The sequence below is a fragment of the Apis mellifera genome, linkage group LG11, assembly GCF_003254395.2.
Source record: "Apis mellifera strain DH4 linkage group LG11, Amel_HAv3.1, whole genome shotgun sequence".
In the NCBI taxonomy this organism is placed as follows: Eukaryota; Metazoa; Arthropoda; class Insecta; order Hymenoptera; family Apidae; genus Apis; species Apis mellifera.
Genome location: NC_037648.1, coordinates 15653568 through 15667757, shown reverse-complemented (window position 1 = coordinate 15667757; position 14190 = coordinate 15653568). Strand labels below are relative to the sequence as shown.

At 22.4% G+C, this 14190-nt stretch overlaps 3 protein-coding genes and 1 non-coding gene across 7 annotated transcripts; 3 read left to right on the top strand and 1 right to left on the bottom strand.

The window, feature by feature from the left end:
* The first annotated feature begins 2224 nt into the window (after positions 1-2224).
* LOC552746 (17-beta-hydroxysteroid dehydrogenase 13) lies at positions 2225-4270 on the top strand. Of its 2 annotated transcripts, none has more exons than XM_006570325.3 (7): positions 2225-2301; positions 2714-2881; positions 2969-3145; positions 3239-3388; positions 3452-3708; positions 3771-3896; positions 3996-4270. In XM_006570325.3, exons 2-7 carry the CDS (start codon positions 2738-2740, stop codon positions 4060-4062), a joined length of 921 nt encoding a protein of 306 aa, XP_006570388.1. In that variant the 5' UTR covers positions 2225-2301; positions 2714-2737; the 3' UTR covers positions 4063-4270. The 2 variants fall into 2 exon arrangements, with proteins under 2 accessions (XP_006570388.1, XP_625124.2); XM_625121.6 differs by lacking the exon at positions 2225-2301 and adding an exon at positions 2562-2603.
* A 99-nt stretch (positions 4271-4369) lies between these two features.
* Positions 4370-10370, bottom strand: LOC552752 (symplekin). 3 transcript variants are annotated; one of them, XR_003305593.1, is made up of 17 exons: positions 10012-10370; positions 9628-9824; positions 9256-9489; positions 8889-9175; positions 8516-8751; positions 8258-8443; positions 7734-8176; positions 7374-7646; positions 7083-7266; positions 6758-6999; positions 6517-6695; positions 6278-6438; positions 6052-6187; positions 5606-5970; positions 5410-5487; positions 5150-5307; positions 4370-4513 (listed from the first exon to the last, which is right to left on the bottom strand). XR_003305593.1 is itself a non-coding variant. In XM_026443659.1 (16 exons), the coding sequence occupies exons 1-16, from the start codon at positions 10063-10065 to the stop codon at positions 5221-5223; spliced, it is 3342 nt and encodes a 1113-aa protein (XP_026299444.1). In that variant the 5' UTR covers positions 10066-10370; the 3' UTR covers positions 5101-5220. The 3 variants fall into 3 exon arrangements, 2 of the variants coding, with proteins under 2 accessions (XP_026299444.1, XP_026299445.1); XM_026443659.1 differs by lacking the exon at positions 4370-4513 and having other exon boundaries at positions 5101-5307; XM_026443660.1 differs by lacking the exon at positions 4370-4513 and having other exon boundaries at positions 8522-8751; positions 10012-10369.
* Positions 10371-10681: 311 nt separating this feature from the next.
* On the top strand, positions 10682-12606 carry LOC726522 (ketohexokinase). The gene is made up of 4 exons (XM_006570324.3): positions 10682-10859; positions 11019-11115; positions 11394-11984; positions 12050-12606. Exons 1-4 carry the CDS (start codon positions 10703-10705, stop codon positions 12468-12470), a joined length of 1266 nt encoding a protein of 421 aa, XP_006570387.1. The 5' UTR covers positions 10682-10702; the 3' UTR covers positions 12471-12606.
* A 205-nt stretch (positions 12607-12811) lies between these two features.
* On the top strand, positions 12812-12885 carry TRNAI-AAU. The gene has a single exon. It is a non-coding gene; the product is annotated as a tRNA-Ile (tRNA).
* The last annotated feature ends 1305 nt before the right edge of the window (positions 12886-14190 follow it).

Here is a 14190-nt window from a genome sequence, read left to right as displayed (position 1 = left end):
GAAATTTTTTTCTCTTTTAAATATTCTTTTAAATATCGGAAAAATTTTGATATGCAGAGATATATAATGATCTAAAATATTGGAAATAAAAAAAAAATAGTAATAAAAGTAAATTAAAATTTTCTTGCAAAAATATTATTTTTTCCATTTTCGATTATCTGATAATAAAAATATTATTTATAAATCTATTTTGCATTATTAATTTTTCATTCGAATTCTATATTGTATTTACATAATTGTACAAATATATGTATATATTTTTATCATAATTGTTATATTCAGAAAAAAAATTTCAATAAAAAATTATTTAAATCAAAATATATTTATTATTTATAATATTATATAATTATATAATATTTTAGCTTCTGAAAAGATTAAATAATGATTAAAAGTTTGATTAAATTGATGTATGATTAAGTTTTTATCAATAAAATTATAAAATTTTAAATAAAATATGTTTATATGATATCAATTATCAAGATATTACTCTTATAGTACTATATTCTGTTTTATATTTTATATTAAAGATATAATACTATTATGTTATAATAATTTATCATTAAAATTTCTAATAAAATTTACAAAGAGTATTTACAATTAAATTAAATTGTACATAATTATAGCACTTTTTTAAAATAAATAATAAATTTTTATAATTAGGAGAATTAAAAAAAATCTGAAATTATACTACATTTTTCATTATATATGTTACAATATGATATATGTTACAATATGATTTACATAATAACTTCACTAAAATAATGAATATTATTTAATATAGCATAAGCCAATATGCTTTTATTTATCTGGAATGGATTCCAAACCCTAAAAAAATAAAATAATTATATTAAAAATCTGTTTACATTAATTAAATTTAAAATTATTAATTATAATAATATATTATAGAAGAGATTATGAATCATTATATACTTATAATATATTTCTATTTACCTTAAAATTCCAATGCTTATTACCACCTAGTTCATAATCTCTAGAATATCCTAGTAATTCTAAATGAGTAGTATAAAGTCTCGTTTGCGTCTGTAATAAAATATAGAAAAATTAGCGAAGAGAAAAAAGTAATGGAAAATGAATTTATACAAATTTTAATAAATAAACAAATAATACATATATGATAATATATTCATAAAACCATTCATTTATAAAAAAAAATTATTTATATTTATTTATTTAAAAAAAAAACATTTATTGTATAGTAATTATTTAAATAGTAATCTTCATTATTTTATATATTATCTTCATTTATAATTTTAATTAATATTTTATTTTTTAATTTTAATTAATATTTCAATATTTAAATAATATTTAAATGTTGTTATATTGAGGTTATGTTAGAAAAATTACTTACATTTCCGTGAAAATATTTAGTTATATATGGTGCCACATATGCTGGTAATGCTGAACATACAGCTATTATAATTATTGGTGGTAAAGTCATATACCACATTTTGAATAAATTTCTTGATCTAAATAATAATGTAATAAACTATTCTCAACAATTACGTCACTCTATCAAATCAATATAGTGCATATAACATGTAACATATACAGAATGCAAACTATAATTACATTTATTATTGTATGAATAAAAAGTTTCATGTATTATTTATTTTCGATTTAGATATTAAAAAATTAAAACTTTCAAAAATAACAAAATATATAGTTATAAAGAAAAAATACATAAGAATAAAAGTTCTTAATTCAATTAAAAAAAACTTATTGAAATAAATAAATCTCATTTAAAAATCATATATCAAAATAAATATTCGATACATTTTTTTTTTTATAATGTTAAATTATCATGTATTTAATTGCATACTTTAAAATATTTAAAATATATACTTATGCTGTATTTGCATGAATATTTATATATATGTATCCACAAATACAATTTAATTATAGAAAGTACAAAAAAAAAATATAAATTGAATATAATTTATGTAATGAATTTAACATGAAATTAAAAATTATATTTATAAATTAAAATAAGTTATTTATGCCAATAAAATTGTATCATTTATAGCTACTGAATTTATAAGATAAGCAAATAAAGTTCAAATTCTTTGAAACGAATGAAAGGTTAAATATCTAAAATCTTTTTTAAAAGTATTTCTGATACTTTTAATATTTTAATTAAAATTATTTTTTTTAATTTCAATTTTATTTTTAGTGAATAATATGCTATGAAATTTAAAATTATTTTATTTAAATCTATTTAAAAGAATATAGAAGCAATAATAACGGCGGTTAAAAGTTTTAAAAAGAATTGTCGAATACGTGGTATGTAATAATAAGATTTAATAATTTTTATTACAGATACAATTAGATACAATCAAAAAATTTGTACTAATGTTTTCTGATATTATAATAATCATAAATTATTTTAAATAAATTTTTAATAATACTATATAAATCTTATTTATTATATAAAATCCTAAATATGTTATCACAAATAACGTAATTTGATATAAAATATTTATATTTATTTATAATATTTAGATTTAATACATTTTTTCATCTTTTATTTTATTCAAATTATTTTTTATTACGATTTAGTTTTGATTATTTTATTTAACATAATGGTAAATATTCTGTTTATTACAATAATAAAATAATTTTTAACAATTAATTGTTTTTTTAATATATTAAATTAATTGAATAATTTAGAAACAAGTATAATTTTATATTGCAGAAGAATTTGAGAAGAAAACCAAAGATGTTGCTCAGATTATATTCTTTGGTTATTTTAATAGTAGATCTTGTGACACTTTTATTTGGAATATTTTTTGCTATTTTAATTGCATTATACAGAATATTTAGACCTCCTCCCTTAAAAAGTCTTCGTGGAGAAGTTGCAATGGTAATATAATTATATTATAAAAGAATTTCAATTATAAAAGAAAATTTATTAGATTAAATTAAATTAAAAATTATTTTTTGATTTTAGGTTGTTGGTGCAGGACGAGGCATAGGTAGAGAATTAGCAATTCATTTGTGTCAACTTGGTGTTAATGTTGCTTGTGTAGATATTAATATTGAAAATTGTGGTAATACTGTACAATTAGCATCTAAATCGTTAGGAATTGCTAAAATGTATATTTGTAATATAACACATAAAGATGAAGTGAGTAATCATTATAAATGTACAATAAGCAAATATATAATATTTATATTATAATAAATATATATTGATTTGATTGTAAATAAAACGTAATAGGTAGCTCATACAGTGAATATTATTCAATCAGAATTAGGCGAAGTTACAATGCTTTTCCATTGCTGTAGTATACCAAGCCCTAGAGCATTAGTTCAAGATCCACCAGAAATAAGACATACGATTGATTTGACTATCCTGAGTCATTTCTGGGTAAATATCATTTGAATGATAAATAATTTATTAGTGAATTTTTATATTAAAATCTTTTTTTAGTTATTAGATACAGTTTTACCATGCATGGAGCGTGCTGGTAAAGGTCATATAGTGGTTATGTCATCTGTGGCTGGCCTTTCTGGTGCTGCCACAGGAGGGAAAAGAGTTTCTTTATCCACTGCACAATTTGCAGTTCAAGGATTAGCTGAGTCATTACATACGGAGTTAAGACATTCAAACAGTAATATTATAATTTCTTTAGTCCATGTTTATCCATTTATTGTAGGTGCTGAAGTAGCAAAAGATATTCGTTTTAGGTAAGTAATGAAATAACGGTATTTTATTTTTATCGGAAATTTATTTTTTATAATTTTTAAAGGATACCAAGTTATTTTGGTACAATGCCTGCCGCGGAAGCAGCTAAACAAATTTTAGATGGAGTTCGTCGAAATTATGCGGAATTTAGTGTACCTGGATATTTGCTTTACTTAGGACATATTTTTAGGTAAATTTATTATTAATGTTACTAAATATGTAATATTTTTTTTTCTTGTTCTTAATATTTAATTTAATTTTGTTATTAATTAATATTTTATATATTTAGAATACTTCCAAAGAAGGCCTCGTTTATGTTACGCGATTTACTAGATACCGGTGTTGACTTTGGATGAAAATCAAATTTCCTAATATGAGAGAATGTATTTTTATTATAAAATTATAATATACATTGCAAAATAATGCATGGAAAAACTGTTGCTAAGTTTTTACAATAATATACAAGAGAATTTTAAAATGTATTGAAAAATGAATATTTTATTTAGTTTTGTATATATTTTGATCTTTGAAATATCTTTCAATAAAGATCAACAAAATTTGTAACTTGTTTTATAATTTTTGTATAAAATTTCATTTTTATATATTTTAACGTTTGTAGAAATAAAATAATATAATATACTATTTTATAAATAATACTAATTTATAAATAAATAATCATACGTGTTGCGCATAAAATATTATGGCGCAACTGAAATATTAAAGATTTCTTATGTTCTTATGTTTTAAAATGAGTTTTTATACTTACATTTTGCGACAAATGAAACATTCGCACGTGATGTAAGTATTCTGTGAAATGAATGAAAAATATTATACACGTGCTATTTACATGTAAAAATAATCTATATACACAGTATCAATATTATAACGATTTGATAGCAAAATATCTGATGCACAAGCATACACGCGAGCAAGTGCACGTATACACATATATAAATAGAGAAAACTATATAAATATATTCGAATTTTTAATTTTATAAATATTCATATATCTAAATTGTAACTGTATATATTAGATGTTGAACTCGTTTATCATAATTATGATTTATGAAAATAGTTATGTGTAAATGAATTTAAAATTTCAATTATTAATAATAGTATTTGACTTTTTTTATGAAAATGAAAATATTGAAAAAAATTATTTAATTTTTGTTTTGTAAAATTGAAAATTATCATTTATCAGAAAATAAATGAAAATATACTATATAATGAAGATAACATGTATATACATTTATATGCAGAAGAGAAAGTTCTATTTACAAAATAGAACGAAATAAGGATTTGTCATAGCTATAAAATTAATCGAATTTTCAGCAAATTCTGAATAAGAAATATTTACATTTCATATGTGATTTGGTAAATACGTGGATCTAACGTTTCAGATTACTGAATATAATGCGAATAAAAAAATAATTAATAATTTACAAGGTAAATTCGTTAAAGTTGGGACAATCTGTTGATGATGATTCAAATCCCAACACTGGAATGAGTTTATGCTAATCTAAACCAGGAGGAGCTGGTTCTGAAACATCAGTTTCTATTGTATCTGGTTTTTGTTCAATCGGATAATCACCGGGTGGTGCCTGCAAGAAAGTCAAGGAAAAACTATTTGGATCAGTTCATATATTTATTATTTTTATGATAGTATAAAAATCAATTCTTTATATACAGGTATTTTTACTCACAATATCAAATTCATCATGCATGTCACAAGGTGATTTACCCTGAATAACATCCATTATTGATTGCGGAATGTGCGCTTTCTGAAAAGATTTTACAGATATTACATTTTCATGTTGAATTTTTTTAATTTTTAGTGAAATAAAATCAAGAATATATATTATTTTTATATAAATAAAATATGTTATTGAAAAAAATTACCTGATTTTCAGCAAAGGCTTCGACATGTGCTAGTAAAGGTGTTCGTAAATTGCTTGCCATTTTTAACGCTTCGGCTAATTGTGTTGGAGGAAGCTGTAAAATAACTGCAAAACTTTGTGGCTGCGTGCGTTCACAACATTTTACGAAACCTTCCCAAACTTTTGGCTGTTTCCAAACTTGCTTGAGAATTAACCGCTGAAGTATATTCATAACAAATCCACTTAATCTAGGATATAATGCTAAACTTTGTATCACTGTACGCATGAGTAATGTTGGAAGCGGTGTCATCTCCATAAGATGTTGCATTACAACAGCTACAGTTTCTTGCGTATATATTTGTTTTTCCGCAAAACATAAAGACGTAGCTGTAAATTGATATTACAATTTTGAATAAAAAATAGAAATAAGATTATGTAGGATCAAATAGGCAAAATGATATATTATACCTTTTATAATTGTTTTTAATTCTGCTTTACTTGGATCTATATTATGCAATGCTATTAATAATTCAGCAGGTGTAATAGGAGATGTATGAGGTACACCACTTTCATTATTGTGAGTGCCTAACAATCTATTGAATACCTATAAAAAAAATTAAAATATTAATAATGTAACATGATTTTATTTTAAATTTAGATTATATTATTTTAATAATATTATATTATTATTTACTTCTTTAACAACAATAGGATTTAACTTTATGAGTTTTGGAAGAGCGGCTATTACTTCTTTTTTTGTTAAACCATTTAAGACTGGTATTAAGAATCGAACGTCTGAAACTCTAGTTTGATAGAGTTCTCGTACCCTTGATACTAATTCCACGCTTGGTGCAGCTAAAAATGAAAGAATATTATATTGATATTATATATCAAAATAATAAAAGCAAATGTAAAATTATAAATTTATAATACATTTTTCTGTAAGAATATGAATAATTCTTGTAACTAGTGTTTCAGCGCCTTTAGGACAATTTTCAACTAATGCCAACAATTGTGGACTACCCATTCCTAAAGATCTTACAGGTCCTTCTACTAATCGAAGAACAATACGTTTGACATCTGCACTCATTGATGTATAAACTCTTGCCAATCTAAAAAAATAATATTAGTAGATATATATAATTATTAAATGCTTTTGAAAAAAATAACTTACTCATGAATTAAGTCTTGATGTTCACTCAACAGAGCAAGATATAATCCAAGACAAGCTCTTGTAGTTGATTCAGTCCATTGAGATTCTACTTGTGGCCTACCTCTATCTTGTCCAAAAACAATTTCAGGAGGTATATGAAGCCGTAAGAAACCTAAATAAAGAACCGCGTACTCTTCTATGAGTTTACTTAATTCAGGACGACTATACAGTTGACAAACTAATTGTATAGCAGCTTCTCTTATCTATTTATAAACATAAAATTAAAATGTTTAAAATAAGCATATAAAAGATATTTGAATTACGTAATCAAATAATTATAAGTTACCGTATTATTTTCGTGACCAGTATGACATAATAATACATTTAGAAAAACTAATTGTTTTGTTGGTCTACGAATAACCATCTCTTTTAATAATTGCAATGGTACCAATCCTCTTGTTTCATCAGAAGATACCATTTTTAAAGCTTCAACAGCATCTTCGGTAATTAAAGGTGCTTCCAAGTATAGCCTTTTCAAAAAAAAAAATATATATATATATATATATATATATATATATATATATATATATATACTTAAAACTATATGACTATATTAAACTCTTCATTTATTTATTACCTATATAATAATGTATCACGATCTTTGCCTTGAACTAAATCTATTGCAGATACTAAAGTACATAATAAAAAGTTATAAGCCTGATGTGGAGCTTCTTGAGGTTTTGTACATAATGTAGTTCGTCTTTGAAAACCTTGAAGCAATGCATATTCTTCATATAACCAACCTAATGCTAAATCTAAACGATTTCTCATATCATCAGTAATATAATGTAATACTGCCTCTTTAATGTATGGATTAAATGTTGCAGCTAGAGTAGTTAAAATTTTTGATCTAAAGAAAAATAAAAAAAAAAAAAACAATATTTTATATTAATTAATAATATTTTTAAAAAAATCAATAATTTATAAAATGATCTACCTTATGGCTGCCACACCACCAAATACAGCTGTTTTCTCAGAAAGTAAAATTCGATTCACAGCCATCAATAACATTTTTTCTTTTACTTCTTTTGACAATGGTTTTGTAACTTCAGACAATTTTAAGGCTTTTAAACGAGTTCTTGTTTTCGCCAATGATTTTTCATGCGCTTCTAGAGATGCCCTTGCTTCTTTCTCTTTTTCTCTATCTTTTTCACGTTTTCGTTCTCGTTTAGCTTCTGCTACGCTAATAGTTGGATTTTTTACTAAATCTTCCATCACAGCATCTTCATCTTTAGCATCCTTTTTTTTCTTCGTTTTAGCTTGCTTTATTTGCGTCGCTAATAATTTAGCAATTGTCTGCCGCTGAATATTTATATCGGTCGTTGAAGTAGGTTGATATTCTCTTTGAAAAATAGCTGTCATTGTGTCTGGAACCCATGCCTATTAAAAAAAAATTAATAAAAAAAAAATAAATAGTTATTAATAAAAAAATTAATTTATTTTATATAAAAATTTACCTACCATACTATCCATTACTAAATCTGTAGCAATTTCTACGCTTAATCTTTCAGCAATAAAACTTTCTGAAAGTTCAATTAATTCTGATAATTTTGAAGTAGGAATTAAACTGGGTACAATTTCCGATTCATCTGATACTAAAGAAGTTTCAATTTTCACACGTTTTGCTGCAGAAGATGCAGCTGCTTCCTAAAAATTACGTAAATTATTAATAATTAATAATTATCATCAGTTTATATAGTAAAAATTTATTTTTTGCACTTTTACTTGTTGACGTTTCTTCATACGCCGAATATCTTCTGGTTTCGGATAAGCTTTTAGAATTTCTTGTTCTTTTGCTCCTAATTGTGTTAATTGTTTAGCTATTATAGATACAAATTCTATGCTAGCTGGATGTTTCATTAATCCTAATAGAGTTAATTTTAATTGCTTTTGTACACTAGTTACTTGAGAATCGGACAATGTAGGTGGTAAATCATGTTGTAATCTCTGTAATGCTATAAATTGATAAATTTTAATTTAATCAAATTATAATTTTAATTGTAATAATAATTGTGGGAAAGTTGAAATTTAATTTAATGATTAAATTGTACTTTTTTCCTTTCTTTCTTTTTTTTTTGAAAGTATTGCATACCTTGTATTACACCTGGCATAAATTGAGGTCTTGTTTTAGCAATTAATGCTAAAGATCCCATGCATGTCATCAAATTAACACTACTAACATGTGGAGATCCATGAAATTTTATTAATAAATCCATTACATCATTAGCTTCTTCTTCTAATTTTCGTCTACGTGCTATTTTTAATGTTAATGGAATATCTTCTAAAGAAAAATCATCAGCTTTTTTAGGAATATCTGGATCAGGATATGTTTGTATTAAAACAACACCTTCAAGAAATTTCACAGCTTGTGTTCTGATACTGAATATAAAAAAGAAGAAAATATTATAAATTAATTTTTAATCAAAATGTATAAAATAAAATTTTAAGAATTCCTTTACCCATCATTATCACTATCAATCATATTTATTATTTGAATTTTAAGAGCACTAAGTTGATTCCATGCTACTTCCATTTCTGCTGTAACTGTAGTAGCACTAGATATCCATTTTAAAGCAGCTCTTAATATTCTACCACTAGCTCTAAGAGCTCTTTTAGCAACAGCTGATGATTCATCAGAAACTAATCTTAAAAGTATTTGAACAACACGTGGAATTACTTCAGGTTGTTTTACTCTATAAATAAAATATGATTATTTTATTCACAATACAAATAATAATATTATAACATACATATGTATGTATATATATTATAAATATTATATTATATTATAAATTTTGTATTATATTATAAATTTCAAGAATAATTATTACCCGGCTTCTTCTATAAAACCTGTAATTGTTTTTCTAACTTCTGCATATCTATCTAAAGAAAACTGTAATGCTTCATCCAAATATAATGGAAGTAATTGTGGTTCCTTATTAATTAAGATTTCTTGAACTTTACATAAATTTGTAACTTTTATATCTTCTCCTGGATTTAAAGAAGCTTCATTTAACCATTCAACTATCTGGAAGATATAATTCAGATTAAAATATTTATCTTTTTTCTTGATAAAAATAATTAAAGTTAAATAATTATGAATTTTTAATAATTTTCAGTTTTAGATATATACGCATTCGTATGTATATATATTATAAATTATTTCAAAAATTTATATTTTGAGGAAAAATAATTTGTGAGGTTAATGCACTGACCAAATCGCCTGGTCCTTTTTCTGGTTCTGATCTTCTATGTATTCGAGGATCCATCGTATATAATAATAATTAATGATAATAATTAATCTAAAGATAAAAGCGTAGGTAACAAATATTTGATAGTGAAATGACGGAGAATAATTAGACGAAGCTTCGATATGGTAATTTATATGAATTCCTTACATAGATTTAGCCTACTTAAAAAACAAATATTTCTAATAATTTAGCAAAGACTCTATATTTTTTCATAAAATAATCTTTTTAGATATTATATTTAAAATTTTAGTGAATAAACAATAAAAACTATCTTAACATACAATGAAATCGTTAGCGTTGCCATCTTGGCATTTTTCGTTGATCATTAAGCGCTATAATCGTTCCATGTTGACACACGAAGCGGGAATTTTAAGATATTTTTCAATTAATTTTATTGTAAATACATTAATTAATGCTGTATTTCATTTATATAGTTTTTAAATACAATAATTAATTTTTACATATATTTTCTAATATATTTTAATACAAGATTAACAAAGTAAAAATCTATATTGTAATAAAATTAATATTTCGTTCTTCATAATCTTCATTATATCTTTATATATATATATATATATGTATATATATATATTATAGATATATTAAATAAATGATATGAATATAACTCATAAAAATATTTAATTTGTTCTATAATATGCTAAATTTCAGTATTATTTTAAATATAAAAATAACATTAAAAATTATCAGAATATTTGTCGAGAGTCAAAGGTTAAATAAATTTAATCGATACATATGTATTATACCTAATCGTACAGATAATAAAGGAAAAATTCGATTAAATGAAAAATATGGTTAGTTATCGAATCATAAAATTCATTTCAATATATGTTAATCAGTTAAATTTATATCATCTCTCAAGTAAGAGATATGTAATATAAGTTGTATATTTACACTGTTGACTGACATGATTTCAAGTTTCTACGAGAAAATTGTTGGTACATCTTTTACAGTGGAATCAAATCGGCAAAAAATTCTTTGCGTTGGAGTAAGCTGTTTAGATATTGTACAAACGTGCAAACAATATCCTGTAGAAGATTCTGACCAAAGGTAAAAGGTATTTTTATATATGCGATTGCGCAGTATTATCCATCTATTTTATCATTACTAATCAGCTGATATTAATATTGATGTAAATAATAAATATGCTTTACTAAAATATAATAATTATATAAATTTATAATATAAATATAAATATAATAATTATATAATCAATATTTTTTTAGTAATTTTATACTATTTATTACAATTAATAAAATTTAATTAATATTTTTAATATATTCAAAATAAAATTTATTATTTTTTTTAATTTATATTTTATTTTGCAGATCTATAGAATGTAGATGGCAAAGAGGAGGTAATGCATCTAACTCTTGCACAGTTCTTTCTCTATTAGGAAGCTCATGTGAATTTTTTGGTACTTTAAGTGCTGAAGAACATTTAAATTTTTTCCAAAATGATATGCAAAAATATAATATTGACTTTTCTCATTGTCCTATGATAAAAAAAATAGGATGTCCAATATCTACTATTATTCTAAGTCTAAGCTCTGGTTCTCGTACGATTGTGCATCATAATCCAAATTTGCCAGAGTTAACATTAAAAAATTTTGAACAATTACATTTAGAAGATTATAGTTGGATTCATTTTGAAGGTAGAAATTTGAACGAAGTTTTATCTATGATGCAATGTGTGGAAAATTATAATAATATGCTGAATTATAGTCAAGATAACAAAGAGATAGATACAAATCAAGCACCAATTACTATCAGTGTAGAATTAGAAACTCCAAAACAAGAATTATTAGATTTATTACCTTATGTTGATCTAGTATTTATAGCTAAAGATTTTGCTCAAAGTAGAGGATATGAAAATATGAGTGAAACATTGAAGAATATTGGCGAAGAAGCTAAATCAGGGTATAAAAAAATTATTTAAAAATTACTTAAAAATAAGCATATTATCATAAAATTTTTTTTTTCAGAGCAACTCTTATATGTGCTTGGGGTGATAGAGGTGCTATGGCAAGAACTCCTGACAATATTATAGTACAATCACCTGCATTTCCACCACAAAAAGTTATAGACACTTTAGGAGCTGGAGATACTTTCAATGCTGCAGTATTACATTTTTTAAATAAGGCAAAATTGGAATTTATCAGAAAACGAAATCTACAAACAAATGAAGCAACTAGTGTCTTACATACAGATGTAAAAATGGAACGTAATATTAAAATGAATTATAATATTGAAAGTTTAGAATGTAGTCATACAGAATTTATTACACAAAATGTTTTGCAAGGAGCTGTGACTTTTGGTTGTCAAGTAGCTGGTACTAAAGTTGGCTTAAAGGGATATGATAAATTAAATGAAATTTTTAAAAATGCCTTATGTCAAATTAAATAAAATGTGATATAACGTTATTATATTATAATATATATAATATATAATATATAATGAATTTTATATAAAATAATATTATGTACATATTTGATTTTAATGTTATACTAAAAAGCACAAAAATAAATAAATTTTTTATCTTTCAAAATCAAATTTTTAAATTTAATTTAAACTTTAATATTTTTTAAATTTGTATTTTTATTATAATATAAATATATATATATATAATATAATTATTAAAAAATATTATATAACACAAATATATATATAATGTTTATTTAAGTTTATAATCTATATTTAGGTTTTTATACGACAATACATCTATCCAATAAAACATAAGTCAGCAAGGCCCATTAGCTCAGTAGGTTAGAGCGTCGTGCTAATAACGCGAAGGTCGTGGGTTCGATCCCCCCATGGGCCAATTTTTTTCTACAAGTATCAAAAATATTTTTTTAAAATAGATTGATAAATTTTGAATATTTTATTTTAAATTCTTATTTTTATTTTTTTATGTGATAGGAAAGTCGAATTTTATTTATATTTTTAATAAAATAAAATAAGTTTTATACTATATACCCACATTAATTAAAATTTGAAATAAATTGAAATATTAAAAAGTTAAATTAAAAATAAAATGGAAAATTAAAATCTTAGAAAAATAATAAAAAATAATCTAATAAAAAATAATATTTAAAAACTTTGAAATTATGAAATGAGAATATAAAAAAAACTCTAATCTAAATTATTGTTTGACATGAAATAATAATTAAATTTTTATGAGTTACTATTTGTAGATAATACAGTGCCACAAAAATAAATAGGTTTCATCTTTCTATAATAACGATAAAGTATACTGGCAAATAAACTAAGATCTTCTACTCGTCGATAACCATTGCTCAGCAGACAATGTCGAATATTATAAGTGGATATTGATAATGATAAATTAATAAATTATGAATAAATTCAAAAAAATATTTTAAAATATAAAATATTGAAATATTATAATTTCTAATATTTATTCTATTAATTTTATAATTTATTGATGTAATATAATGATTTATAATATTATAACATATTTAATTTATTACCAAAAAATTTGTTACTATTAATAACTCATTATTATTAACTCATTATTAATTTTATTAATTTTAAGAATAATTTATTATTTTTATTTTATTAAAATTTTATTAAAATTTTTCTAATAATATTGAATTAATTTGATTTATAAATTTCTATCTTGTTGAATAAAGTATATATTTTATATACTTTAGTATTTTATTATATTTATTATATTTAATATTTATATATACTAAAATATATATGTAATATATATAAAGTATTTATAAGTAGATATATATATAATATATATAATAACAATTGATATAGTTTTATTTATATAAATTATGAAAATACATAATTTTTACTGATGTGAAAAATATATATAAAAATAAATAAAATATGTGAACATGATTTTTATATAATCAATAATTTATCAACTTTTAGATTTAATTTTTATGCCTTCAATAATTTATTATAATAAAAAATGAAATGATAATACTTATAATACTTATACTTATATACTAATACTTATATTTGTATATTACATTGCAAATTAAAAATAAATTTACAATTTTTACAATCTATTAATATCAATCTTAAAATAATAAGAAGATTCTAAAATCAAAAGTGACTTAATATAATAAAACTTAGAATGATATGATATTGA